This window comes from Meles meles, chromosome 5, assembly GCF_922984935.1.
Source record: "Meles meles chromosome 5, mMelMel3.1 paternal haplotype, whole genome shotgun sequence".
Classification (NCBI taxonomy): Eukaryota; Metazoa; Chordata; class Mammalia; order Carnivora; family Mustelidae; genus Meles; species Meles meles.
The window spans coordinates 133,003,857-133,031,186 of record NC_060070.1 but is presented as its reverse complement, the minus strand read 5'-3'; the positions used below and the strand labels follow the sequence as shown (position 1 = coordinate 133,031,186).

At 46.2% G+C, this 27,330-nt stretch overlaps 1 protein-coding gene across 2 annotated transcripts in view; it reads left to right on the top strand.

The window, feature by feature from the left end:
- F13A1 (coagulation factor XIII A chain) overlaps window positions 1-27,330 on the top strand; it is a 167,188-nt gene that overhangs the window by 136,925 nt on the left and 2,933 nt on the right. For both annotated transcript variants that reach the window (XM_046004210.1, XM_046004209.1), the window contains exons 12-14: window positions 3,814-4,101; window positions 9,296-9,456; window positions 22,707-22,843. In XM_046004210.1, coding sequence (XP_045860166.1) covers window positions 3,814-4,101; window positions 9,296-9,456; window positions 22,707-22,843 — 586 coding nt within the window. The remainder of the gene's footprint in view (window positions 1-3,813; window positions 4,102-9,295; window positions 9,457-22,706; window positions 22,844-27,330) is intronic.

The following is a 27,330-nucleotide window of genomic DNA, read 5'->3' as shown; positions in this document are numbered from 1 at the left end:
CCTCTGAATGGTACTCATTCCAGGCTCAATCCTCAGGCTTCATTCCTACCCACTTTATGTTCTTTGTCCGTGGCTGAGTCACGTATCTACTCATCACCTGCCCTCCCCCCGTTGGTGTCTCTGGCAGAACTTCTCTGTTCAGCTTCACCTTCCCCTAAGTCTCCTGCAGAAACCCGAAACCGACCCTTCCAGAATGCCGCCTTCTCTCACTCCCTCCCTTGCCTGGATCTCTTTCCCCTACTCCAGACTCCAGTGAAGAGAACCACAGTCCCTCCAAGTTTAACAACTTGAGAATCAGTCAAGCAGCAAACCCTCAAAATGTTCCCTTTGAAATAGTTCAAATTCATCTCCTCTCCTCTCTCTCTATACTATGGGCACTCTGAGAATTCAGTGGTATCAGGTGTGGAAAGCCCTTAGCATCGTGCCTGATACAGAATAAGTGTCCAATAAAGTTACTTTCTGCTCCTGCTAGTAATTCTCTTCTTACTACGATATTCCTACTATTAGTCAGCATATAAGTACTTTTCTCCTGGCTACCTGGGGTTACTTCCCAATGCTACCTTCCCGCCACATCCTCTCTTTCCCTCTGTCTAATCTGTGCATTGCTGCCAAAGTGACATTTAAAATATAAATTTGAGCCTGTTAGGATACTGCTTAAAAGCCCTCGATCTCCTCTGCTGCCTTTCAGGACCCATCAATCAGAGCTCACCAAGCCTCTGCTGTTTGCCTTTTGGGACCCTCCAGCTCCTCCTCCTGACCACACCCACAGGCTCCCCAAGCAGCAGCCCAGAGAGCTGCTCACTCACGGTCCTCCTAAGAGCCAGGCTGCCATTTTCTTCATGCCTTTGCTCTCACTGCCAAGAGAAAAACCTCTCCAAGAAGTCTTCCTTGTCCCCAGGGGCTGTGGAGTCTCTCCCCCTGTTGCCTGCCCCACAGGCAAACATCTGACCCGGCATCTGTGATGGACACACATAGCGATCCCTCTGCACGTGTCCCTGAGACAAGGGAGGGAAGGCTTTTGCTTCTCATCTGAGCCTAACACAGTGCCTGGACATCACGGTGGCTCAAGCAGCACCAAACAGCCAAATGAATGCTAACACAAGTGACCCTTCCACGGGTGAATTTAAATGCACATCACATACGCCCAAACTGGACTGTTTCATATCCATTATAAAGATGAAAGTTCTGTCTCTGGATGAAAGCAAAGTGCTTTTCCAAACCTTGATCCTTCAAAGCCTCTGTGCCAGGCTGGGTCATAGGTCCTGGGGACAGGGAGGTAGGTTCTAGTGAGGAAAATAATGTCATACAGTGTCTAGTGCTGGGAAAAGGACAAAAACCAGGTAACGTGTTAGTAAGAGATGAGAGGACTGGGCTTGGGGACACATTACACAGGGTGATGGAAGGGGGTACTCTCTGAGAAGGTGACATTTGAGCTAAAAATCTGAACAATGAGAAGCTTACCAAACATAAAGGGCGCTTTCATTACATCCTGGCTAACGGAAAGATGCTTTTGACCTTGCTCCTGGGGGCCACAGAGGAATCTCAGAAAATACAATCTGGCTTTAGATCATTCTCCCACAGCACTAAATTTGTGGCCCTGAATTATGTAAGATGCCAGGGCGTAAAGCACAGTTGCAGAGAGACGGGAATTCTGCAGAGCTCTGGGGAAACCCTGATGTTCCTGCCTCCTATCTGGGCCTGTGTTTCCTGGAACAACTGGCTGACAGCTCCTGCTCCCGGGAAGCTGATCCCTTGAGGAGACCTGAGGCTCCTCTCTCTGTGATACCATAGAAAGTCTCTCATGGCTCACCACAAGCCTTCCACTGCCCCTTCCCCTCATCTGGGCCAGCTCGACCTCTCTCCCCTGGGATGGCACCTCTCTGCCAGGTAGGTCCCTGCTGCTGGTGTTCCCTTCCTGCATTTTGTCTAAATGCATATCTGGTGCCCATCCAAAGCGATCGTCAATAAAGCTCTCCGGAGGAGCTGTTGGCCAGGTGCTTTCTGCTAAAATATTTCACTGAGCTTTCCTTGTCATAGCCCCTCCTTCCCTTTACAGGGAGATAATGTCTCCCTCCTATTGATTTGTAAACATGTGCTCTAGCCAATGCTTGTCCTAGACCAATTGCTCCTGGCACATTCTTGCAATCCTGACGATCAGAGAAATTAACACACACACACATTCACGTTTGTTTGCAAGACTTACTGGCATTGTCTGACTTTGCAAAGTACCAGATCTTACGCATGCCTCCAGACCTCCTAAAAGCGTCTGATATAGGTAGCCCCCTCCCCCTTTTTTTTTTTTTTACAAACAAGGACATGGATAGTAATAATAGCCTCTTCCTTGTAGAGTTCTCTGAGGATTAAAGGAGACAATGCCCAGTACACACTTCACCACAATACCCGTCACAGAGTTAGCTCTCAGCGATAGCTGTTGCTGTTAATTGACTTCTTCATCTGCCCTGCAGTTCATTGCTAAGTAAAGTAGAAGGCATTATCTTAAAATTAGTGAATTTAAAAGCTCGCACTTTTATTTCCAGGTGATTCTTTTTTTGCCAGCCATTCCCAGGACTGGTTTTTACAAGTCAAAGAATTTGCCTCTGTGTCTTCCACAATGCACTAAGATGTATCCAAAGATATTCGGGTGGTAAGGGGAACACAGACTCTCTGTCCCCTCAAGTGAGCATTTTGTCCAGAGCTCTGTAAGGAACGTCAACCTAGCTCGGAGCCAGGAGGAGCAAGCTCTGAGGTCTGACTTGTACCTGTATTTCTTGCTTCCACACCTGCCCAAAGCTACTATTTGTTTCTTCCAGAGCTCACCCCTTCTTCTTCTGTCCCTACCTTCATCTCCTCCACCATCACCGTGGATACCCCACAGAAGACATTTTCCTAAAGAAAGCACACACATCTCCAAATGCATTAGAACTTCAGTGTACACCAGATGCCAATAGGTGTTCCTCCAAAAAAAAAAAAATGTGTTTTGCATCAGATGAGTTTGGGAAGTCTTGTTAACTAGGATTCCCCACTGTAGGGCTCAGGCTCAGAATGTCTGATAGGCTGGAATCAAGACAGTGAACATCTGGAGGCACTAGATAACCCCATGGTCCCTAAGGGAACTTGACCTTAGAGGCATTTGGCAGGGAAGGTTTAACAGCTTGCCAGATCTGAGTGTATGGCTCTATGCACTATGTGCAAAAAAAAAAGGGGGGGGGGATCTCTGCACTCTGTCAGGGGGGAATGGCAACAGGGGAAGGAGTAGAGGGGCAGGACGGCAGCTGCCCAGAGGTCAGGTCAGCAGTAGCAAGTGGGACAGGCCCATGTGGAAAGAGAGACAACGAAGAAGACAGGTCTTATCAGAAAGACCTGTGAATAGGAGAAAACTCGTAGAGCACAATGTGGAATGGCAAGATGCAACTATGGCCAAAATCTTTGCTTAGAGAGCCCTGAATTCTAGCTAGGATTTGGGAAGGGAAGAAAACTGATGCTACCATTTGAGAAGAGTGTGACTTGGCCACCTCTGCCCACAAAACCCCAAAGTAGCAGCCCTGGAGAAACAGCCCCGAGAGCAACCCCTTTCAGATAAGTTCTGGAGATGCCACTCAGCAGCCCAGGCAGGTCATAGTTCCCCGGAAACCTGATTTTGGAGAATTGGTAGGCCCGGAATAATGATGACACCTGTCTCGAAGGGCAGTCGGTGGCTCACAGAGGCCAATGGATGAGTAGAGCACACAGTGCTCAGAGTGCAGAGTGTTTCATAATTTCTCTTGGATGGCTTGCATTTCTTTTCCCCCGTCATGATCTCTTTGTCTCTCCTAGGCCAAGAAGAGGAGAGGCTGGCCCTGGAAACTGCCCTGATGTATGGGGCTAAAAAGCCCATCAACACAGACGGCATTCTCAAACCCCGGTCTGATGTGACCATGAATTTTGAAGTGGAAAATGCTGTGCTGGGAAGAGACTTCAAGCTCACCATCACCTTCCAGAGCAACAGCCCCAACCGTTACACCCTCTCGGTCTATCTCTCGGGCAACATTGTCTTTTACACGGGGGTCTCCAAGACGGAATTCAAGAAGGAGACGTTCGAAGTGACGCTGGAGCCCTTGTCTCGTAAGCTAACGAGGGGGGCTCTTCTCCCAGGAACTTATTCTCTGCCTCCCTGTCTGGCTTGGTGCTGTCACTCATTCATAACTTCCTGTCAGGGCACCTGGGTGGCTCATTCGGTGAAGCGTCTGACTCTTGGTTTAGGCTCAGATCATGATCTCAGGGTCGTGGGATCAAGTCCTGCTTTTGGCTCTGCACTCAGCAGGAGTCTGCTTGGGGATTCTCTCTCTCTCTCTCTCTCTCCCTCTGCCCATTCCCCCACTCTCTCCCTCTTTCTCCCTCTCTCTCTCTCTAATGAATAAATGAATCTTTAAAAAAATAATAACTTCCTGTCAAAGTTGAAGTTCTACCTCAGAGCTCAGGAATATGAACCCCAGAGGAGAACCCCTTTCTGCCAGAGGGCCTCAGATCCCGGCTTCCCCTCTCATGCGTAGACATGAACACTGAAATTTTCAAAGCCTGGAGCCCCCCGAGTCATGAAAATTAAGTGTAACTTCTTGCGACTCCAAGTGTGGGCCAAGGACCTGAAACATCAGAAATCCCCCACCACAACCAGAGTGGGGGTGGGGGGGCAGGTTAGAAACGCAGACTGTCAGCCCCCACCCCAGATCTGTTGACCCGGGATTTACATTGTAAAAAAATCCCGGGGGGCTTTTAGTGCCCAGGAAAGTTTGCGATGCTTTCCTGTGTCAGAAAGCCATCCCCCTGCCCCGCCTGCTGGTATCTCTACCCCCACATCACGTAACACTTTGGGGGACTGCCCCAGCAGGAATGATGTGTTTTGCTCTACCATTGAGAAGGTAAAAGATCTGAGCTCTGCATATAGGCCATTTCTGAAAACTCATCTGCTGATATATCAGGACAGGGGAGAACCCACCGGTGGGAGAAGAGACTAGAGACTCGGGATGTGGTGCCCAGGAGCCTCTGAAGGGCTTTGTTCTCTCTGCCACCTCTCATGGGGTCTCTTTCTCGTCCTTGATGCTGCCCTGCCTCCCTCAAACACTTGCCCTTGCAAAGCCTCTCCTTCAGTGTAAAACTTCAGGATATTTTACGCAAGCTTGGGCTCGACAGTCTTCAGCTTACCTTGGAGATTGCAGTTTCGACCAATCTCAGTTCTTGGGATCCAAGTATTTAGGGGGCACAGAGATTGGTCACACAACTGGCAAAATGAGTTAACCAGGAGAAACCAGTCTCCTGGCCAAGGGTTCAGAACCTGAACCCTTCAGAGCACTAGATTTCTGTTGGCCTGATGTGTGGCAAAGAAAAAGAAAAAAATTTTAAAGGTGTACAAATAATGAGTTTCACAACATGAAGACAAGCAAGACTAATATGGCCCTCGGGGATGACCGACTCACACATCCCAGTTGTTTTCAGGCTTCCTGGCTTGAGGGGCTGTCCCAAGTCGCAATCAGTACTCTTGTGAGGTTTTAGAAAGATAGTCCCAGAAAAATGGGGAACATTCCTAAGAATCCTAATTCCAAGAAACCTGCCCAACCTTAGGGGAACAAATTTCCAGAGCTACTGTAATGTGACTACCAATTAGGAAACCACCATGGTACATTTTGGGGGGTGGGGGGGACTGAGAGATCAGGCACTTTTCCTATCCCTCAAGGTAGGAAGGGCAATACTTAAAGACAAGAGTAGTCAGTATAAAGGATTCAAGAGTGGAGTTTAGAGAAACTGAGACTTGGAATTAGACAAATGGAGATTTTAGGTGTGATTATGTCACCTACAGGCTGTGTGTCCCAAGGCAAGTTACTTAACTAATCTGAGCTTTTCTGTGCATAGGAACAATACCACCTACATCACAGGACTGTAGATCTATTCCCCTAACCTTTATTTGCTGCTTAATGTCTAGATGCTGTTTGGTTTTGGAGACATAGCCATGAACACAACAGAAGTCCCAACCCTCATGGGGTTTGTGGTCTTAAGAGGTGGGGCTGGGCAATAAACAAAGTCCCATATAGTATAGTAATGCACATAATAAAAAATATAAAACAGGGTGAGGGAAGGAAGGAATGTTGGCGGGGATGGAATGATCAGGGAAAACCTCTCTAATGGGATGACATTTAACAGAAACCTGGCAGAAGGAAAGGAGCAAGCTTTGCAGCCAGAAGAAACTATAAATGCAAAGGCCCTGAGGCCAGAGGCTGTTTGATGTGTTCAAGGAGTAGCAAGGAAACCAGAGTTGAGAGCAAAGGTGGCAAGGGAGAGTGGATGGTTTAGACCACATCAAGAACTGTGGGGCCTTGTAAGGACTTGGGCTTTGATTCCAAGGGAGCGGAGGAACCAATAGAGGATTTTGAGCAGAAATGGAGCATGATCTAACTCAGGTTTCACTATGCACCATCCTGTACCACCTCACAAGAGTCCCATCTCTCCATCTCCTTCCCCTTTTCTCCCTAATCCAATAAGAAAATGAGCTTCTGTGAGTGAGTGGGCTGGAATGGCGTGATACATTAACCCTCTCGGTCACTGATCTAGGGACAGTGACCAGGCAGACTTAACTGTATGCAATAGGTTGCAAACTGCAGTCTAAAATAAATTGCAAAAAAATAATAATCATAAAATAAAATAAATCGCAACGTGTTGCAAAAAGCCTCCTGATTCTAGACCTTGATCAAGCAGGTCAGACTACACTCCTAGGAGTCTTGATTGCAAAGAAAGTTTTCCAAGTAGAATGAGAGGCATACTTTCCAGATTGATGATTAAAGAGAATGTGTGGGCTAGAATCAGCTTGGAAGATTTGAATAACTTAAACCTTCCAGTACCTTCAAAGGTGCTATCATTTCCACTTGGCTATATTTAGTTTTCTTTGCTTTTTGGAAAAAGAGATGAGGCAGCTCCTGTCTGTGTCTCCCTCGGCTTTCCCCAGACACAGTAAGTGATATTGGCAGGAGCCCAGCTTCACCACTCATAGAATGAAAACCTATTCTTCTTTCTCTTGCCACGTTTAATAAACTTTATCTAGAACAATTTCTTGTGCAGTGGCAAAACACAGCACTTACATAACATACTATTTCAGGAGCACTGTTCTCTTGGGCTTGGAAGCACAGCCCAGTTTCCTTAGTGCTATGATTTAGAGAATGTTCTACCCCAGAGAATATTGTCCTGATGCCAACATTATAAAGGTAGCAAAAGCCTCCATTAAGATGGGTAGGAAGAAGTCTGGCATATCTCACCAGCCTTAAGGAACTCAGTGGTCGAACACAGCCCCTCCGCCAGTAAAAACCAGAGGAAGCCTATTATTATTATTATTGCTGGAGGTAGCTGGAGACAAAACACTTGTTCTTCAAGGCATACCATTTGCCACTCCATCCATCCAGAGCTGGGGGCATGAAAAACAGGCCCCCTTGTGCACATCTGAGGTTGTATCCAGTCAAGGGATGGAGTCTTATGTGTCTGGACAATTAATTTCCAGGGGAGCCATGGAGGAAGTAGGTTCCAGGATCAGGTCCAAAGAAGGCAATATGAATGGGTCATTAAAAAAGCAGAATTCAAGGGCCAAGTTCAAGCCAAGGTCCTCCTAAATCTGGGAGCTTCTCAAAGTGGAATATGCATCCTACGGGTATCTTATTCAAAAGCAGATCCTAATTCAGTGAGCTGGGGGGTGCGGCTGGGGGGGGCGGTCCGAGAACCTGCATTTCTTATGAGCTCACAGGTGATAGTCTGCAGGCCACAGTCAGAGGAGCAAGCTCCTGGTTGGGAAGGGCCATACCTTTTACATGAACTAAGGCTTCTACAGAGCTGATCCTGTGGGGGCCCTCTGGGTTGTTGGAGAAATGTCTCCCCACTCCAGCTGCACATTAAAGTCAGCTGCGAACCTGTAAAATAATGCCTGGACCCCAGCCTCCTAAACTCTACTTCCCTGGGGACTAGAGACGTCACAGTGCCTACTCATCTGTGAAGGGGCTTTGAAGCCGCTGATGAGCATGCTGATGCACCCTCGCCTGTGGGTTGGCAAGTCCGGGGGCCTTCCCTGTGCCCCAGCTCGCCCTACAGAGTATCCTGTCCTCATTTCAGCACTGCTCACTGGGGACTGACTATGCCCTGCACCTGCACGGAAAGCAATGGACGCTGGGAGTCATTCCCTTTAATAATGTCCACAGGGAGGAGGAATCTTCGGCCAAAGGCAGACATGGGGCAGGGAAACAGTAGGGGAGATGTTGCATCCTGTGAACATTTGCAGAGCCTGTGTTCCGGGCACAGGGATGGAGGCATCACCACGCATTGCCCTGCAGGGCCGGCAGTCCACGCCGCACCAGCACCCGACTCTGAGCGGGTGCAGCAGGTGCTACACCACCGCCCGGGCTGGCCTCTTGGCTCTCTTGACTCCCGAGCAGTGGGAAAAGAGAGTGATGGAGAAAGTGGGCAGGGCAGCCAAAAAGGACCTCTCTGTTATACTCAGAGCCACAAGACAGCATTCCCGCCCTCAGCCCAGATGGTGAACGGAGGGGATCCCGGACCGCTCCCCAGCCTCCAAGTGCCAGTCTCCCTGGCTTGTCCTCAACACCGAAAAGCTAAGGTCTGTGACTTCAGGAAACGGGCATTTGGCCCAGAGGTCCTTTACATTGCAAATAGAAACAGGATGGGAAAGAGCCGGATGCCTCAGGTAAAAACCGATTTCATAGACTTCTTTCTCTTCAACGGAAAAATCATGTAAGAGCAGTACAGAAAAAGCTGGAAAGAAAATCTGAAGAGCTGTGAGGAGAAGGTTCAGGTAGTTGACAGTTCTGCTAAAGGGTGGCCTATGGCCTGGGAGAGAGGTTTCTTGTTGCACGAGGGGGCAGGGCATGAACTGGTGGACCTGGGTTTCACAGCTCCGTATCTATCATCTCGGGATTGTCCCTGGTCAAGTCTAAACAGCCACAGTTAAAACCCCTTTGTCCTTGATCTTGAACAGCCCTGTCATGGCTTTGCATTTTTACAACAGCAAAAACATCTTTTGGAAAAATTGACACATTCTCTAGGAAGGCTTTCCTGAATATTAAATTTCTAGCACATTCTTGTTTTATCCAAGAAGCAGAAGACTTTGTCCTCAATTGAGTCTTCACCCCTCACCTTGGCTGTGCGTCTGGTGGATGCTGAGGTCCTTTTACTCCCTTGAATCCTGATGGGGAAGAGGACGGGGCACTTGGGCAAAGTCAAGCAGATCTCACTCAGGTCCTGATGCCTTGTGTGTTTTTTCTCCTCCGGCCAGTCAAGAAAGAGGAGGTGCTGATCAGAGCGGGCGAGTACATGGGCCAGCTGCTGGAGCAAGCATACCTGCATTTCTTCGTCACAGCGCGTGTCAACGAGACCAAGGATGTTCTGGCCAAGCAGAAGTCCACCGTGCTGACCATCCCCCAGCTCGTCATCAAGGTCAGTTTTACCATCTCAGGCAAGGGAGAAAGCAAGGTTGTTGATTAGGCAGTCAGGGATACTTTGTGTGTGTGTGTGTGTGTGTGTGTGTGTGTGTGTTGTCCTGCTCAACAAAAAAAAAAGGGGGAGGGGGGTTAAGATCCTCCTGTTCTTTGAAAGAAGTAAACTACCCTATATATAGACACACACATATAACACTTTCCTCTCCTCTCCAGATTTAAATATATAGATGTGGCTGCAGATATAAATATAACCTGTGGGTATAAACATACTTGTGGAGGAAGATAAAGATGTGTAATGGATGCAGATAGAATTTCAGTGTCTCCAGAGTAAAGTGGGTCAGGCATGGCAAGAAATGGAAACCACTGGGATGGTGTCCTGCCTGCCTTTGGGACAGTGATCTTGTTCATTGGGATCTAACTGTATACAGTAGGAGGCACTCACTGAGATGTCAGCTTGGCAACAGTGGGTTTGTGTATACATGGACGCTTGGCAACTCCCAGCCAGATGAAGACATCGAGGATTCCCAACACTCCAGAAAGCTCCCTCATGCCTTTTCCAGTCAATAACCCCTTCCCTCAAGAGAACCACTTTTCTGACTTCTATCACTATATGGTTATTTTGCCCGTTTGCCTGGTAGTTCTTACGTTGTCACTCCATTTACCACCAGAAATTTCTGCCCAAATTGTTCAAAGAAACTTAACAGAGAAGTGCTGAGGATGGGTAGAAATGGAACACAAATATGGCAACCCGTCCACTCCCTCTTTGGAGGAACATTGGCACCATCAGTAGCCACATGCTAAGACACCTTCCTGTGTTGTGAGCAGAAACCCAGGCCTCCACCCATGTCCTTGGGATAGGGCACCTTTGTCAGCCTTACTCCAAGGTGCTGGAGAACTTTTTTTTTCCAAAAGTGATTAAAAATATTAGCACAGATGGTAAGCATCATTCTTCTAAAGGGATGATCAAAGTTTACCAAGTTGCGCATATCTTAAATGGCCCTAGAGGTGGCAGGTGTGGGGGGACGGTAAGCCCTGAGTCTCATGAATCCTTTGCTGTGATTCATTTGTAAAGATAATTCATTCAGCGGGGCAGCTGTCAATGGGTCTAGTGCTGTGCACAGGGCATGAGAGGACTGCCATGTAACGAACGAGTCACCCCAGGTTGGGGCTTACACAAGCACAGACAGACCGTGCCCATCCAGACAGCCCAAGTCCTTCATTCTGAGAAAGGCTTAAGTCATCATGAGGCCTTCCCCCTCAGGCACGGCCCACAGCCCAAGACAGTACCATCCACATAAGAGGCCTGAGAAGATAATTGAAAAATGAGGTCAGGCAAGGTCTTCAGGCAGAACAGGAAACAGCTGCAAATGGAGGGAGGGATAAGGTCCTCCAGAGGGGCCATCAATGCCATGAGGACGGGCATTCAGTAGCGAGAGGTGCCTGTCCCGTAACCAGGGTCCCTCCACAATGGCAGGTGCTCCCTGGGAGACCTGTCCCACCAGAGGCAGGGCCCACTTCATCAAGAACCAATGCCCTGTCCCAGTGAAGGTCTCAGGAGAGAGCCGCTCCAAGCTGGGGGATGCTCCAGCCAGAGCATAGGATAGAAGTTAATTGCACCACTGACAATAAACTGGATGTATAAAGGAAACTAATACCTTTCATCTTTGAGACATCGTTAATGTGAAAGATTATTTGTTGGTTATCTTCTGGGTTTCCCTAAAGAGCAGTGAAATTCCCCTGGGGCAGAGTAGAAATGCCCTCGGCCACAAGTGGAGTGACCCTGGGAAACAGCAGCATCCTTTAAAAGAGTTATGGGTTTTTTGTTTTTTAATTTTTATTTCCATAAAGGTACAGGAGATGCTGTTCCTGGAGGAAACTTACTTAGAGGCGGGGCCATTTGACCAGGGCTCCAGCCAGAGCCAGATGGAGATCCTGGCTGCTGCCCAGTGCTGTTTGTTCAGGAAAGGAGGCAGGAACATCCTCACCTCAGCTGCCCCTGAACCACTAACCTCATTAACAATACCAACCCCAGGGACGAACTAAATCCAAGCAAGAGAAGAGGTGCTCCCCATAAAACACCTCACAGCCTATGTCACATTACAGATGTCACCTTACAGATGTCACCAAGCTGTAGGGGGCCCTGGTTCCAGAAACTCTGGCTCCAGGGCCAGGGATCTGGGATGCTGCTTGGCCTACTGAAGATATGATCGTCCTGAGAATGACTGAGAGGGAGAAAGAGGAGAAAGAGGACATAGAGAAAAGGAGGGAAGGGAGAAACAGGGAGAGTGAGAGGAGAGGAGAGGAGGTAGGGAGAGGAGAGGAGAGTTAGAAAGGAAAACAGGGGAGGGAAGAGGGAAAATGGTGGAGGAGATGAGAGGAAAGGAGAGGAGAGGAGAGGAAGTTGGGGGGGAAGGGAGGGATGGAGGGAGGAGAGAAGAGGAGAAGAGGAGAGAGGAGAGAAGAGGAGCAGAGGAGAGGAAGGAAGAGGAAGGACAAAAAGGAAGGGAGGGAAGTGGGAAATGGAGGAGAGGGGTAGGGTAGAGGAGGGGGAAGCAGGGGGAGTAGAGAGAAGAGGAGGGAAGAGAGAGGAGCAGGGGAGGGTGGGAAGGAGGGAAGGAAGGTGTCGAAGGGGAGAGGAAAGGGGGCAGATGGAAGAGGAGGGGAGGGGGAAGTGAGAGGAGAGGAGAAAGAGAAGGTTATGATGAACCTTGGCCCAGGAGACCTCAGGGAGAGGGGTTGAATTACTTGTCTAAAGCAGGAGTTGGCAAGGGGGTAAAGGCCATGAAAGCAGAAAAGCACAATGGCTAAGGGGTCCACAGTTACCTAGGATGCATGTCCTCAAATTCTAGGAAGACGCTAAAACGCTTTGTCAATCTCTTTGAGCCTAGGTCAGGCCCACAGTGGACAGACCCTCTCAAGGTCCCTGTGAGGAATGCTAGGCGCAGGGTGACCCTGCGTGAGAGATAAAGTGTTGGAGGACTTGACCATCCCAGGATGAGGGATGAGACCAGCCTGTGGTGATGACCATGACAGCAGCTAGGAGCCACCGAGCTCTCGATTATTGTACTTCTCTGGTATTATCTTGGTTAGTCCATGTGACCGTCCTAGAGGTGGGCATTATTGCAGTCTCCATTTTACAGATGAGAAAACAGAGCCCCCAAGTGGGTGGTAGCATCATGATAAAAAACATGGGTTCTGGGACAAAAGGCGGTGAGATCAAAGCCTACTTTCTCATGCGTGTGAGCCTTGATGCAACATTGAATCTCTCATAGCTTCTTTTTCCTCGTCTGCAAATCGCCATACTCACCTCATAGGCTGTTGTGAGTATATAAGCTGATGGATACCTAATGCCCCATACACGGTAAACACCGAACATCGGGTGGCTGTCGTTAGTATGGTCACTATTCTGTCCATGACTGACTTGCCCGTAATAACGTGCTGGTCAGGGAAGGAGTGGAGTCTTTCTGACTGGAAGTCTGTGCAGATAACCCCAAGGCTGCATTGCTCTTACATGGGAACTTCCGTGGAAAATGCCTGCCTTAACAGAGGGTATGTGTTCTTCTGGGAAGGAGAGATCACATCAGGTCGAGGCACCAAAACTCAAGGTGGTAGAACAGTAGACAATCCTCAATGAACGGATAAAATCTCGAGCGGCAGGCGTGGGTCCAAGACCACCCCAGAGGCTAGGAGAAAGTGGGAGCAAAAGCAAGGAGAGCGGTAGGCAGCCTACAGAAAGATCTAGAAGGCCTGCCCTGGATGGAGTCAAGGCAGACAGCAGGAGACTTATGAAGATAAACCTCTGTCCAAGGCACTGCCCTCTTCTGGGAGACCCCAGCTTTGCCTTGAGATTGGAGTCGCCTGGCAACCGGTGTGCCCCTCTTCTTACCTCCCTCCCTTTTTAGAGCAAATAAAGATCAACCAGGAACACTATTGCTCCCAACTGTCTGAACCTATGTCACTCTCAAAGCAGGAAGGTCAGCGGACATGTGCTTATACCCTAATGGACACCGTCTGGGGCTGCATGTGTCCCTGTGAAAACAAAGATTGGGACTGGGTTAAATTGTGCTCCCAGTTAACTACTCCCGGCAGCCACCATGCGTGAGTCATAGTGTATGATCCTCATGTGGAAAATGGCAGGGAGAGACACTCATTAAACTTTAATGAGCACGCAGCTCTTTATCAGTGCTATCAAAATATTTTGAAGAGAAAAGTATGTTTTATTAAAATCAGACATGGAGTTTTTCTCATGTGTTGATAGTTGTAAGATGCTGTACGTCAAGAAAAGTTTCACCATTTTGATTTTTAGTGAACAGCTACTTTTTGGAGAGGGCAGGGACGTGGAGGGAATCTGGCTGTTCTCCAGGCTAGAGACTGGCTGGCTTGCAATCTGTGGTGTGTAACATGGAAACAGTTCTGGTGGATTTCCATTACCAGTGAAGGCTTCAGTTTTCAGATTCTTTAGCCAAATAGATGAGAACCCCAGGAGGGACACCAGCAGTCCCTCTGTAGAGAGTTAGAACAGCATAGTGACTCCAAAGACTGGAGTCAGATCACCTGAATTCATAATCCCATGTGAGCTGCTTTGGGCTAATTACTGACCTCCTTCTACGTAAAATGGATCCGATAAGAGTCCTGGCCTGGTTGGGTTTCTGGGAGGGATCATTTAAATAATCCCCATAAAGAGTCTAGCAAGAAACCATGGTAATCATAGCACATACTCAACCACTCACACCTGGTCACCATCTTGCTTTCTCTCCTCTTCCTCCTCCTCTCCCTCCTCTTCCTTTCTCTCCATCTCACACACATCGTCTTTCTGAACTTCTGAGCCCACTTTTGTCGCATGAATAACACTTAATTATTCATTCTTATTTTAATTAATAATAATTACTCTTTTAATTAATATTATGAATAATTATTAATTACTACTCAGTACAATCCTATGCAAAACTCCAAGTTGTGAGCATTAACATCAGGGATGTTTGTGAGACTGCTTAGCCCACACCAGGACCTGGTAGTTGCTGATAAATATCTCCTGCCTCCCTCCACGCCTGGTCCAATCTGTGCCTGGGAATCCAGCAGGCGCACCCCTGAGAATTGCTTCGGTAGCATGTGGCCCTCTGGTCTAGAGCAAATGTAACCTCACCTGGTGGCATCGACTCTGACCACCAGGTGTGCAGGGTGTGCTCTGTTCCCTGGGGAACATGCACAGGAAGGAGACCACTCTTATAGTGCTTGGCATGAGACTGTGAGAGAGGAGGCATTCCCATGTTCCTCAGATGACCTCCATTCAGGATCTGGGAAACGAGCTCATCCAAGTGCCATAATAAAACAGCTCTGTAGTATTGTCATGTGGCACCCGTCCTGCAGCCTTTATAGGACGTCACAATACACCGAAAGAACTAATCTCCTCATATGAACCAGGGACAGTTTTGCTAGGAGAAAACATAACCACTTCCTATGTGTGTGGTTAGAAAAAACTGCAACCATGATCCAGATATTTATAGCAGCGTGATTTACAATAACCAAGATATGGAAGCAGCCTGTGTCCATCGGTTGATGAATGGATAAAGAAGATGTGGTGTGTTTGTGTGTGTGTGTGTGTGTCTGTGTGTGTGTGTATCATGGAATAGTATTCAGCCATAGAAAGAAGGAAATATTGCCATTTGCAGTGATATGGATGGAGCTAGAGAATATAAGCAAAATAAATCAGAGAAAAGCAAATACCATATGATCTCACTCATATGTGGAATTTAGGAAACAAAACAAACAAGCAAAGGAAAAAAGAGAGAGAGATAGAGACAAGCCTACAAACAAACTCTGATTATAGAGAACAAGCTGACGGCTACCAGAGGGGAGGGAGTGGGGGCCTGGTTGAAACAGGTGATGGGGATTAAGGAGTGCACCTGTCTCGAAGAGCACTGGGTGTCGGGAGGCAGTGTTGAATCACTGCGCTGTGCACCTGAAATGAACATCACGCTGTATGTTAACTAACTGGAATTAGAATAAAAACATAAAATTAAAAAAAAAAAATTACAACCATGAACACACAGGCACCCCCAAATTAAAAGGAAAAAAATCATTTAAGCATTTAAAATGAGAACAATTGAGAGTTTCCAAGCTTTTTTTTTTTTTTTAAGATTTTATTTATTTATTTGCTAGAGAGAAATCACAAGAGAGGCAGGCAGAGAGAGAGGAAGGGAAGCAGGCTCTCTGCTGAGCAGAGAGCCCGACGCGGGACTCGATCCCAGGACCCCGAGATCATGACCCGAGCCGAAGGCAGCGGCCCAACCCACTGAGCCACCCAGGCGCCCTCCAAGCTTTTTTTGATACCATTTTGACATGCCTCCCTGCCTCCTCCCACCCCGAGTTGGGCCCAGTCCCCACTAGGTGATGGGCAAGAGCCCTGTGAGCAAGACGGTAACAGGCATGTGCTCCTTGCTTATTTGCTCCGTTGGCTGAAAGAGTTTCCCTCCCTTTAATTCCTCCCTTCCAGCCCCTCACACACTTACACATTCAGGTATTCAGTCCATCCAACAAACCGTTACTTGGTGTGCACTCTGCAAATAAGTTGTAGCACATGCTTTTGAAAAAAATTACCAGAGAAAAACTCTTTCAACACCGGGAACATTTCTATTGACTTTTTCTCTGAAATGGGGAGAGACTGCTGATTTCCCTTCCAGCGATGGCTGCCCTCAGTCAGCTCCAGAAGTGCCGTGGCTCTGTTCTAGCTCAGGTTGGCTGCGGTGCCTACAGGGCCAACGAAGGGAGGTGATTCGTAGAAATCAACATGCAGAATGTCCTCTGGGCTTGCAGCCTTGAGGACCACACAGGTCCCACAGGAAATGTCCCCAGTGTCCCCCACCTCCAGCCCAGGAGTGTGCTGAGACCTTCCTCTGGGCAGGCCCCACTCCAGGCCAACACTGCAGATAACCCAGCCTGAGGATGGGGGATGCAAGGAGGAAACCAAATCCAGCCCACTCACCACCTGCTGTACCATACAGGGACAGCATCTGCCCCGAAAAGGGGGTGTCCTTGCCTAACTTGCACAGATAAACCCCAGCACTGTCTTCACATCCACATCTGCTCTGATTTGAAACACTATTGGTTTTTCTTCACTGGAACTCGGCAGTCTTACTGAGGTTAAGTGTAGAATCCTCCTCATTCCCCCTCTGCTCATGCTTCCCAAAGCCCCCATGCCGTGGGGAGTGCCTGAGCCCTGCTCCTCCAGCATCCCAATTCACATGCCTCTATCCTGGAGGGGAAGGTAAAATTGCAGGACTGCTTGAGGAATGAGTGCCCCCGTGACAGCTACTGGGTAAATCATTTTGTTCTGTGACAGCATAAACATCTGAAACTTTCCACCCAGGCAAGAAAGGCAAGAAAGGCAGAAAGAAAGAGAGAGAAAGAGAGAAAGAGAGAAAGAAAGAAAAAGAAACAAAGGAAGGAAGAAAGAAAGAAAGAAAGAGGGAGGGAAGGAAGAAAGAGGGAGGGAGAGAAAGAGAGAGAGAAAGAAAGGAAGGAAGAAAGGAAGGAAGGAAGAAAACAAAGACTGTGTTCTGTCTCCTAAACCCTGACCAATAGAACCCTCCAATGTCACCATCCAAGCATATTTATCCGTTCCAACCTCCCTTGGGTTCTCCATGACTCTGCTGCATGTCTGGACCACCAGGAGGATGATAGGTCACTAGGGAGGCTGCTGGGCGTGGGGACCTGAGCTTCTCCACTTCTCTTTCAAGTGTTGGTGGAGGCTGGCAGCTTCTCTCGTTGTGGCTCTTTACTCCAGTACCTGAGAAACCATATCTGTCCTTCCACAGAAGAGGACTTATGGGTGAGGAAGTTCTCGTGGTCATGCTGGCAATTTAAGATTCTCCCTCTAAACATCAATTGCATTTAGATTCAATAAGCGCCATGTTTCATATGTCTGTCAGATGATTTCACATTTCCTCCCAAGAACCACACAGGGAAACAAGGCCCAGACAGTTGGAAGGACTTGGTCTGAGGACACACAGCAGCATTCTCTGGTCTTCACACCCTGAGTTCAGCACTCCCTCAGCTTTCCCCAACTGTGGTCCTGTTCTGTGTCCCACCCGCTGCAATTGTCCCCCTTAGCACTGTCTTCTCAATCTGTGGAGAAAAATAAGGATGTGAGTCTATGGGGTGCCATCCTGAGGGGCTCTGAGCAGGTGTAACCTATGTACCCCAAAGGTTCCCAAATGGGGCACCACCAGCCATGGCTTTCCATGCTCGGGGAGCTGATTCTCTGCCCATTCATGGCTGTTTGTCACAGAGGAGCAGACCGTACACACGCTTCATCAGCCAGGAGAGCACATCCTAGATGAGGTCTCTGCGCGAGCCCTGCCACTATAAGCGTGCATTTCCATTTCCCTGCTCAGCACAGCTACTGAACAACCTGTATTTGAGAACAGAAATGAAAAATCACTGCTAACTGGGGTGCCTGAGACATAATTTTCTCTATACATTTCCCATTTGCTATATTTAATCTTAAAAAAGAAACAGATATACAAAGTAAAACCTCAAGAATAATGAATCTTATCTACCTTCATATGATCCCACTCTGTTTAGGCTACCGGTTATTTTCTAAAATTACATTTCTATCTTTACCTTAAATAGAGAATCCTATTATCGTCAAGTAATGTGTCAAGGCCCCGGGGCTACCTTGTCACGTTTTACTCTGGTGTAGGAATTGGATTCTCTCCCCCATGAAGTAAAAAACAAAGACTTGGGTTATACATACATTTTCAAATTTAGTTCAGGGTCAAGTCACTGTGCTTACCTGGAAGTTTAATGTAGCCTAAGCTAATATCATGAATGATTTCGTAAGTGGATTTCAGAAGATAAAGCAGCTACTTCTGTCAGAAAAAAAGTCACTATTTTTGCCTCTCTGCTGTCAGAGATGACAGTGTATGTAGGGCTTAAAGAGGAATGTTTTGGAGTCAGAAAGACCTAGATTGCTCACTGGGTTCTGCCAGTTTACGAGAGACGTTCACTTGGGTTCTTTGATTATCATCTGTCAGACTGATGTCAATTGAATGAAGATAATGATAATGTTTGCCCCCAAGCCCATGAGGAGGGCTGTAGGGAGGATGAAAAGATAATGTAAGTGAAACATAAGCCTCCTTACTGAAAAAACACTGAAAATTATGCGAGATGCTATTATCAGGCCTACAGTCAGAGTCCGTGTGGGGGGTATGGCTGAGCAGTGACTGGTACCAGTTTGCCTGCCTTCTCCCTTACTTTCCCTACTTAACTATCCATGTGAACTCAACAAGTGACTTCACTTCCCTGTGCCTCAGTTCCTCTGGAAAACAGAGACTCGGCATCTACCTCATAGGGTTATGAGGATTAAAGAGCGAATATGTGTGTGTGTGTGCATGCCTATCAGTAACTTTCTCCTTGACCAAAGAATCAAAATAGTTTCTCATTATCATGAAGTCCTACAAAAGACAAGAACTCAGTATGTCAGTATCGGTGAATGTTTAACTAGGAAAGCATCATTTCCAAGTCAATATTTAAAAACAGATTTTTTTAAAGATTTTATTTATTGATTGATTTGACAGACAGCAAAGTAAGCAGAGAGGCAAGCAGAGGGAGAGGGAGAAGCAGGCTCTCCGCTGATCAGGGAGCTGGATGTGGGGCTCGATTCCAGGACCCTGAGATCATGACCTGAGGTGAAGGCAGCCGCTTAACTGACTGAGCCACGCAGGGGCCCTAAAAAGAGATATTTTAGAAATGCCTGTGTGGCTCAGTCAGTTAAGTGTCTGCCTTTGGCTTAGGTCATGATCCCAGAGTCCTGGGATTGAGTCCCACATTGGGGTCCCTGCTTCTCCCTCTGCCTGCTGCTCCCCCTGCTTGTGTGCTCACACTCTCTCTCTCTCTGACAAATAAATAAATAAAATCTTTTAAAAATTTTAAAAGAAGATATTTTAAATAGAATATTGAGAACAATAAGGACTATCAAATACATAGAAGAGACTTTGATGTCATGAAGAATGACATACACTTTATCCTTTTCTCTGGACTGAGTAATGGCTACTCTTCTCATAAGTGAGTTTTTTCCTGACCTAACCTTCTCTGGGTTGCTCAAGGCTCCCTTTGTTTAACTTCTTGCAAGAGCAAGAAATTCAGAAATACAATGACAATGATAGGGAATTATTTTTACAGCATTAAAGAAAAGGAAACAGTGCCGATTCCTTAAAGAACTGGATTTGGACATTTTCATCTACAATGGTCTTCTCAGCTTTTGGCAGATACCAAAGCATGGCGCCTCGCTTCAATCAACACGTACTGTGAAAATACTATGTCCGTTTTCCTCAAAAGAAGGGAGGAACATATCTCCACTTAGTCTCCCACACAGAAACAGTGATGTGAACTGTTAGGCAGGCTTTTACATTTGGCTGGTTTGAGTCTCTAAGGTTCATTAGCATCTCAGTAGTCAGGCAAAGGAAGTTTACATTCTGGGTGCAGGAGATGAATGTCAGGAAAGGGACACTGAATCTTTGTTAATTGCAAAAGAAACACTCTACAACCTGAGAAGAGACCTCTCCTTTCACCCTCCCACTTCTCCCTGGCCTCCTGCCTACTCAAGATTGGGGAAGCCCAGGGAATATTTACACATCCATGGAAGCAGCCGGCTACAGAAATAACATCTGAAGGGAAACTGCTTAGGCATGGTGCATGAAGTTATGTGAGAAGGCTTAATCTTCGAATCATGGCCAAATCTAAAGCCTGTCCATGAAAACCCAAAGAACAGAGGCCAGACTTTCAAACACTTAATTTCCCAACACTGTCAAAAGTGACCTGGAAAGGTACGCTTTGCTTTCCACAGTGCAGGAATTTTCCTGTAGAGCTAGCCTCACACATAGAAATCATTTTTCCTCTGCAGCCCATGAGCCTGGGGAGGTCCATGGATAGATCTTCTGGGTCTGTAATGAATCCCGCAAAAACCACTGGTGAGAGGTGTATGTATCTTGTATTTGTGTGTCTGTGTTGAGGAAGGGTCAGTAGCTATTACCAGATTTTTGTAAGGGGCTTCTGTCCATACCTATAATAGCATGCCATGAAGACAGCAGATGGCTACAAAATATCCACCCCTCCCCGAAATTAAAGTGATCAGACTTTTACCAAAAGGGTCTCTGAAGCAGCCCCACTTTCTCCAATTCAGACAGCTTTTGTAAATATTATCTTTATCTTACATATTTAAAAATCTAGAAGTGTTCTGAAATTTTTTTTGCCAACTTAGGAAAAATATGTTGGCCACACTCGAAAATGAAACCAAGAGAACTCAGAGTATTCTAATAAAGCACTTTTGTACTTCCAACGTATATATTGAGAGAAGCAGGACATCTGGGAAGGGGGGTGAAAATTTCAGCTTGTCTTCTAAGTGTTTTTTTCTACATCGGAGATTTTCACCTAGGGAGCACTTTTCTAAGTTGACTCCTAGAAGTCAACAGGGGTGCTTAGAAGAAACTTATTACAGGCTCCGTCTGAGATTCTGAGCTAATTGCTTGGGAGTAGGCCTAGACCTCTGTGATTTTAAAGTTCCCCAGGTGACTCTGTATGCATAGCAGGCTGAAGACCACTGGCGAAGCACTGGAGAAACCACTTGCCTATGATCTCTGCTCTCTTGATGACACATGCTGTGGTCAGCACCATGATCATTGTCTGTTCTACCCCTGATCCCTCTGACCCGACCACTCCCCTCATCCCACCCAGCAGATATTGATTTGAATGTAATAAACATGGAGAATTGGATGCAATTTTCATTTTTCTCATAGATTTTTAAAATTCCATAGACGTAAATTTAGACACAAACTGTGTCTTAAAGAGTAAAGCCCAGGAAGATATGTTCTTTATTGCAAAGTCAGTCAGTGAGAGTCTTTTTCTCTGGGAATTGCCCTTCCTCTTTTCCTCTGTTCATAAGAAAGTCTCATTTCCATATGATTTTTTTCTATAGTATATGACACTTAAAGAAATAAGGTATAAAAATGGCTGGGTCCTTACATAGGAAACTCAGTCAATAAATTCCATTGTTAAGCAGTTAACCTAATTTCACAAATATTTGCTGGGCACTGGCTAGATGTTGGAGTTGAAAGTGCACTAAATATATGGTGAATAAAACAACCTACCTTGAGCATTGCTATTCCAAAAACAGTATGAGCTATAAAGTATGGGGCTTTTGCCTTGTGCCCTACAGCGAGTTTGCTGCTTTATATGCATAATCCCATTCTACCCTTTCCTCACAGGTAGGAACTACTACTATTATCTCCCAAGTTGTGTAGAGGTTAGTCGGATCTATCCATTTGGCACATATTATCTCTTAAACAAACAAACCAACCAACCCCAGAGCCACAGGGCCATTTTCCAGCTCATTGTGTTGGTGTTGGGAAAACGTACTATTTCTGGAACCTAGTAAACACAGCCTAGGAGCAAATAATAATGGCATTTCACATCAATGATCCCACTGGAATGTCAGTCCAGTCTTAGAGACAGGAAAACTGAATCTCAAAAAGGTTGAGGAAGTTCACCCAAGGCCCCACTATTAGTAAGTGCTGAACTGACCTTGAACTCTGGCCACCTCATGAGATCTTTTGCCAAATACCTGATACTTCTGAGACTAGTCATAGATGAACTTGCCAACAAAGGGCTTAGACTCTGTTGGACTCAGACATTGTAATTGCAGATGAGAAGTCTTTTTTTCTTTTTTTGCCTTAGTATCCAGATTCCTTTTCTTCAAGTTCCACAGTGAAGTCTCCCTCTTTGGCCATATTTCTTTCTAGTGTACCTAAAGGTGAGAAGGCTCAGCCCCCCTGGAGCGTTTTCTTCCTCTTGAACACAGGAATCCCCTGTGTGCTGGCAGGAAACTTGAGTCCTGTCCAGAAGCAGAGTCTGCCTGGCCACCCTCACCGTGGAAATGTGTTGCTTCACCAAATACACTTCCACCTCCTGCTGAGAAAGAGCAGCTGGTGGTCACGGCTATTAACCTGAGCTCTAATTAGGGTGGTTTTTATAATGAGGAAAAGAGTGTGATCCTAATTAGTAATTTTCCATCTTTGTCTCAATAGGTATCCCCCAGTCAAAGCAATCAGCTATCCTCATCACACGAGTTCTATTGCCAGAAAATAACCGTTCTGTAGAACCAGCAAAAGTGAAGATGGCTAAGGACACAGGAGAGCAGAAAGGTTTCATGCACTGCTAATGAGTTGCATTCTCCTCCAACTCCTGTCTTAGGTCCGCGGCGCCAGGATGGTCGGTTCTGACATGGTGGTGACAGTTGAGTTCACCAATCCTCTAAAAGAAACTCTGAGGAATGTGTGGATACACCTGGATGGTCCTGGAGTGTTGAAGCCAAGGAGGAAGATGTTCCGGTAAGGTGGGAGTTGGGGACTGAGAAGGTGACAAGGGACGTGGGACTGTGGGCAGGCTTAGCTTTCTCTGTCTTTTCCAAACCTACATCTAATACCTGATGAATATGTCTGAGAAGCTGCTGCCTTCTTATTGGCCATTTCTAGGAGTCAGGGGGTAAAAGTAGGGTTGGTTTGACTGGCATTTCCATCATTTAATCCTTACAACGACCCTAATGAGATAGGTACTATTATCATCACCCTTTGGGGAGCAGAGGCTTTGAGAAGTCAGCTGGTTTGCCCCAAGTTTTACAGCTTGTAAGAGGTGCCCAGATTCAGCCTCAGGGTGGCTGATTCAGAAATTAAGTTTCAAGCATTCTGCCATACCACCTCCTCAGGTGTCAATTCTACTAATGTACATGGAGTATCTAGTTTGTGTCAGATATTATGCTGAAAGATGTCCCTTTTCAAGGGTCCTTTCTTCCCAGCCCCACCTTCCAGATTTCCCTGATAGAAGCATTCTAGAACTGTTGCTTCTGTAAAATAAAGGGGAGCCTAAAGAGTTTCAGACTTGGTTCTCTATTTAGGGGACCAGTAACTACCTCAGGCTCTGTGATAAAATGAATGAGACTGCTTCTTTCACATCTAGTCCCATCAGTTTGTGCCTTATAGTGGCTCAGCTTCTGTGAGTTCTGCTGACAAAGAGTGTCCCCCAACAAGACAGCCCATTCCACAGTCAGGTAGCTCTCATTGTTCAAAAACAGTTCTATCTTCTGATCCTACCTGGTGATCCCAATTCTGTCGTTTGGGTCAGCACAGAATAAAGCCCATCTCTCTTCCATCGGTGCCTTAGAAATATTTGCAAACTCCTGTCACATCTTCTCTAACCCTCTCCTGACCCCTCCTAACGTGGCTTTATCTTCCCCCGCTTTCCCACATACTCCAGGTCATCTGTGCTCCTCTTAAAGTGTGACACCCAGAATGGATCCCAATCTTTGAGGCTTAATACTTTCATTTCTACCATAAATAAGTCCCTGTCAGCATCAATCAGTCTAGCATATTTCCTGTGGGGTGAACTTCTGAAGCATAGAAGGGGAGGTGGAGGGCTGTAGAAAGTGCCTGGTGAAGAGATATGTTAGGAATCTCCCTAACACCCTTTCTGGAAGTTACCCCCTCTGAATCTGTGGGATCAGTCCAAGGCCTCCTTCACCCCTTCTGGGTTGCCTTTAAAGAACAATTTGCCCACTAAGGGCTCTCTGCATTTCTTTCAAATTACAGTGTTCACAGCTTCTGCAATCCCATTGTCCAAGAGACGCCTGCTGCCAGTGAATGCAATAAACAACAGGGAAAATAATTTGAGTGCTTTTTTAAAAATGCAAGCACAGAACATAACAATGCTTCCTGTGCTAATAAGAACGCTGAAGGGAAAAAAAGAATTAAATTAGAAGTCATCCTTAGCGAGAGGGAGAGGTCAGCAGTGATAGCCCTGCTTTCGTCAGAAACGACAGCCTCACTCACCCCTTCTCACACCTTCCCACTCGAATCAGATGCGAGAATCACTCAGGCAAAGTGAAACACGTTTCTTCCTCAGAACAACCCCCTGCTGCATCCAATTTTTCGTCCTCAAACCGTAACCCTAGAAACCTCGTCTGCGGGTACTAGAACCTCCTACTACCAGCACACGTTGGCTGTGCCAAAAATCCCACCTTGATCACAGACCAATGCATGAAAAGGGACAATCTGTGTGTTAGAAGAAAAATTAATCTTCACACAGTGGAATGACCCACCATTTGGGATGCATAGGGCTCTAAGTGGGTGGAGTGTCCAAGTGCTTATGGGTAATATCTGACATTGCAGTAGGGCAAAGTGGAGTGAATCATGGAAAGGATGGAAGAGTCCAGCCCTTACATGGACACAAGGCAAATGCCCTGCCCACACTCTTCCTTAAGGTACTATTTGCCGTTACTTCCAACACAGCTATGGCAGATAGCTAATAGACAGAAAACAAGGTCCTCAATCTCTTATGGGGATCCAGATGCAGGGGGTGGATCTCTCCAACACCAGGGTAGCTTTATTTCTCTGAGATTGTCAAAAATTGGAAAGAACTTGAGAGGGAAAATATTTACGATCTAGGGTTGGTCTAGGACTTTGGAGAGAGCACTACTTACCCTGTCTCCTCCTGACTCCAGCGCACACATTCACAACCAAGACCTGAGCCAGCCAGCACCCACATCCATATTGTCAGATAATTATAAGCACTCCAAGGTACCCTATGCTGCCAAGATCTGATCTAAGAGTGACAGATCCATGTAACAACTTGGACCCTTAAAAAGAGCAATGTGTAGAAACAGAATCGTTCACAAGATTGTATTCCCTTCTAGGATACACATCTTGAATAATCAAGGGAATCACTACCCCTACGTATCCACCCATAGTCCTGCCAGGGCCTTAGAAGACAAAGGGCATCAAGCTCAAAGCAGGGGTCCTGGAAGGCAAGAGCTAGAGAATAGGGGATTGAACTAGGAATGAGGAAAGCAGTGGTGTTTCACTCTTTGCTCAGGGTATGAGCCAACTGTGCTCCAAGATGCTTCACCTTCCTGCCTTCTGCCACCACCTCCCACCTATCTCAGATGCTTGAAAGTGCTGCCCCCACAGACTCTCAGTTTTCGAGTTTCTCCACCTGATACTTCCAGAACATCAAATAATTCATCTTCCAGATTCATTTTTGTCTTTAAAAAATGATCAGGTTCAGTAAGTTATTTCGAGAGAAAAGTTCCCCGACTTTGTGATTTTTTTTCAATTTGAGTTTCTTTAGTAGGACAGAAGCTGAGGGCTAGACACATGGAGAACAACCCATAGATAGTTGCAGTTTATTGTAATAATAATCCCATTTGCCTGTATGCATTCAAGATGATAAATGGCCAGTGTATCTTGATAGCTCAGCACATTAACTGAGAACCATTTATCACAACATCTTTCCTCAGGCAAATAGGATTATTCCAGTATTACTCCACTTACCAATATGGGTGAGTGATTCTTTTCTCTTTCTGGACATATTTATCTATAAATAAATGCATACTTAGACATGCATGTGCGTCTTCATGTATGAATATCTTTGTATGATAGTCTTGAGTAGACATCTATACATGTTTGAGATACATATGTGAATATTATTATGGGGCTGAGTTTATGAGTGAGAGTCAATAATGAAGTGAAGCTCAGGGATTATAGTTTCTATTTGAGGTAGTCACCTGCGTTACATGGCCCCAGGCCAGATCCTGAAGCAAGACAACTATTTTGCAAAGTGTTTCTGATTGATCACTTGGGGAAACCAGGGAAGAAAGAATGAATGGATCAGGGTAAAAATAGCCCAGCTCTTGAGAAATAAATATCTTAAAACATGTATTCATATTGAATTAATCACTGTAAATTGAGGACAGAGAACTGTTTCTCTGCAAACAGGCAGGAGGAACTTACTTTCCTAGTTCTTTTGCGGAGTTCAGGCAGAGGAAACAACAACCACAAGGGTGATTGTGTTAATAATAGTAATTATAGCAACAACAACAGTAATACAAATCTATATGACACTTGGCGATTGCCATATATGCCATGCTTCTAAGTGAAATACAAATAATAATTCACCCCTCTCCACACTCTATTCTTCCTTTCAATATTTATTTATTTGATAGAGAGAGAGAGAGAGAGAGAACACAAGCAAGTATAAGTAGGCAGAGTGGCAGGCAGAGGGAGAGGAGAAGCAGGATCCCTGCTGAGTGGAGAGCCCAATATGGAGCTTGATCTCAGGACCCTGGCATCATGGCCTGAGCCAAAGGCAGACACTTTACCAACTGAGCCATCCAGGTGCCCCCACACTCTATTCAATATTCTGTAGTGTCTGCCTTTTATAGGCAAGGAAACACATGATGAGGACAATGTTTTTCAAACCTTGAATCATAAAATCAATTTACTGAGTTTGTACAATACCTATCTAGGTTATATGGGTATACTTTTCACCCAGTTTGGCTTTTATATAATGGGTGAAAATAATTTATAGAACCACATTTATAAAGAACAAAAATAAAGAAGAGAATTAGCAAATACCAAATTAATTGAGACATTTAGACCAGCAGTGGCAGAGTCCATGCCTGGAGCAGTTCCAAAGAGAGGAGTCCCCAAGGCCTTAGATGCCTTTCCCAGTTCACGGAGCACAGGTAGAAGACTTGGAAGGGATTTCATATTTAGAGTCCACATTTCTAAGGTTTAGAAATCTATCCCAGAGGATGTACACCCACTGCCATCTAAAATGGATATTGTTTTAGCTCTATTTGAGGAAATTTGGGGGTTTTGACTTTACATAGAATAGGTCAAGCACAGGTATGTAGCCCCCATTTCTCCTTGAGTTTTGGCTGTATTTAAGGTGATGCTCTATGGTCCTGGCCCCTCAGGGCAAATAGGGGATCACACAGCTGAGGCCTTTGAACCACTCCAGACTTTCTTTGGCAGTTCCCCTT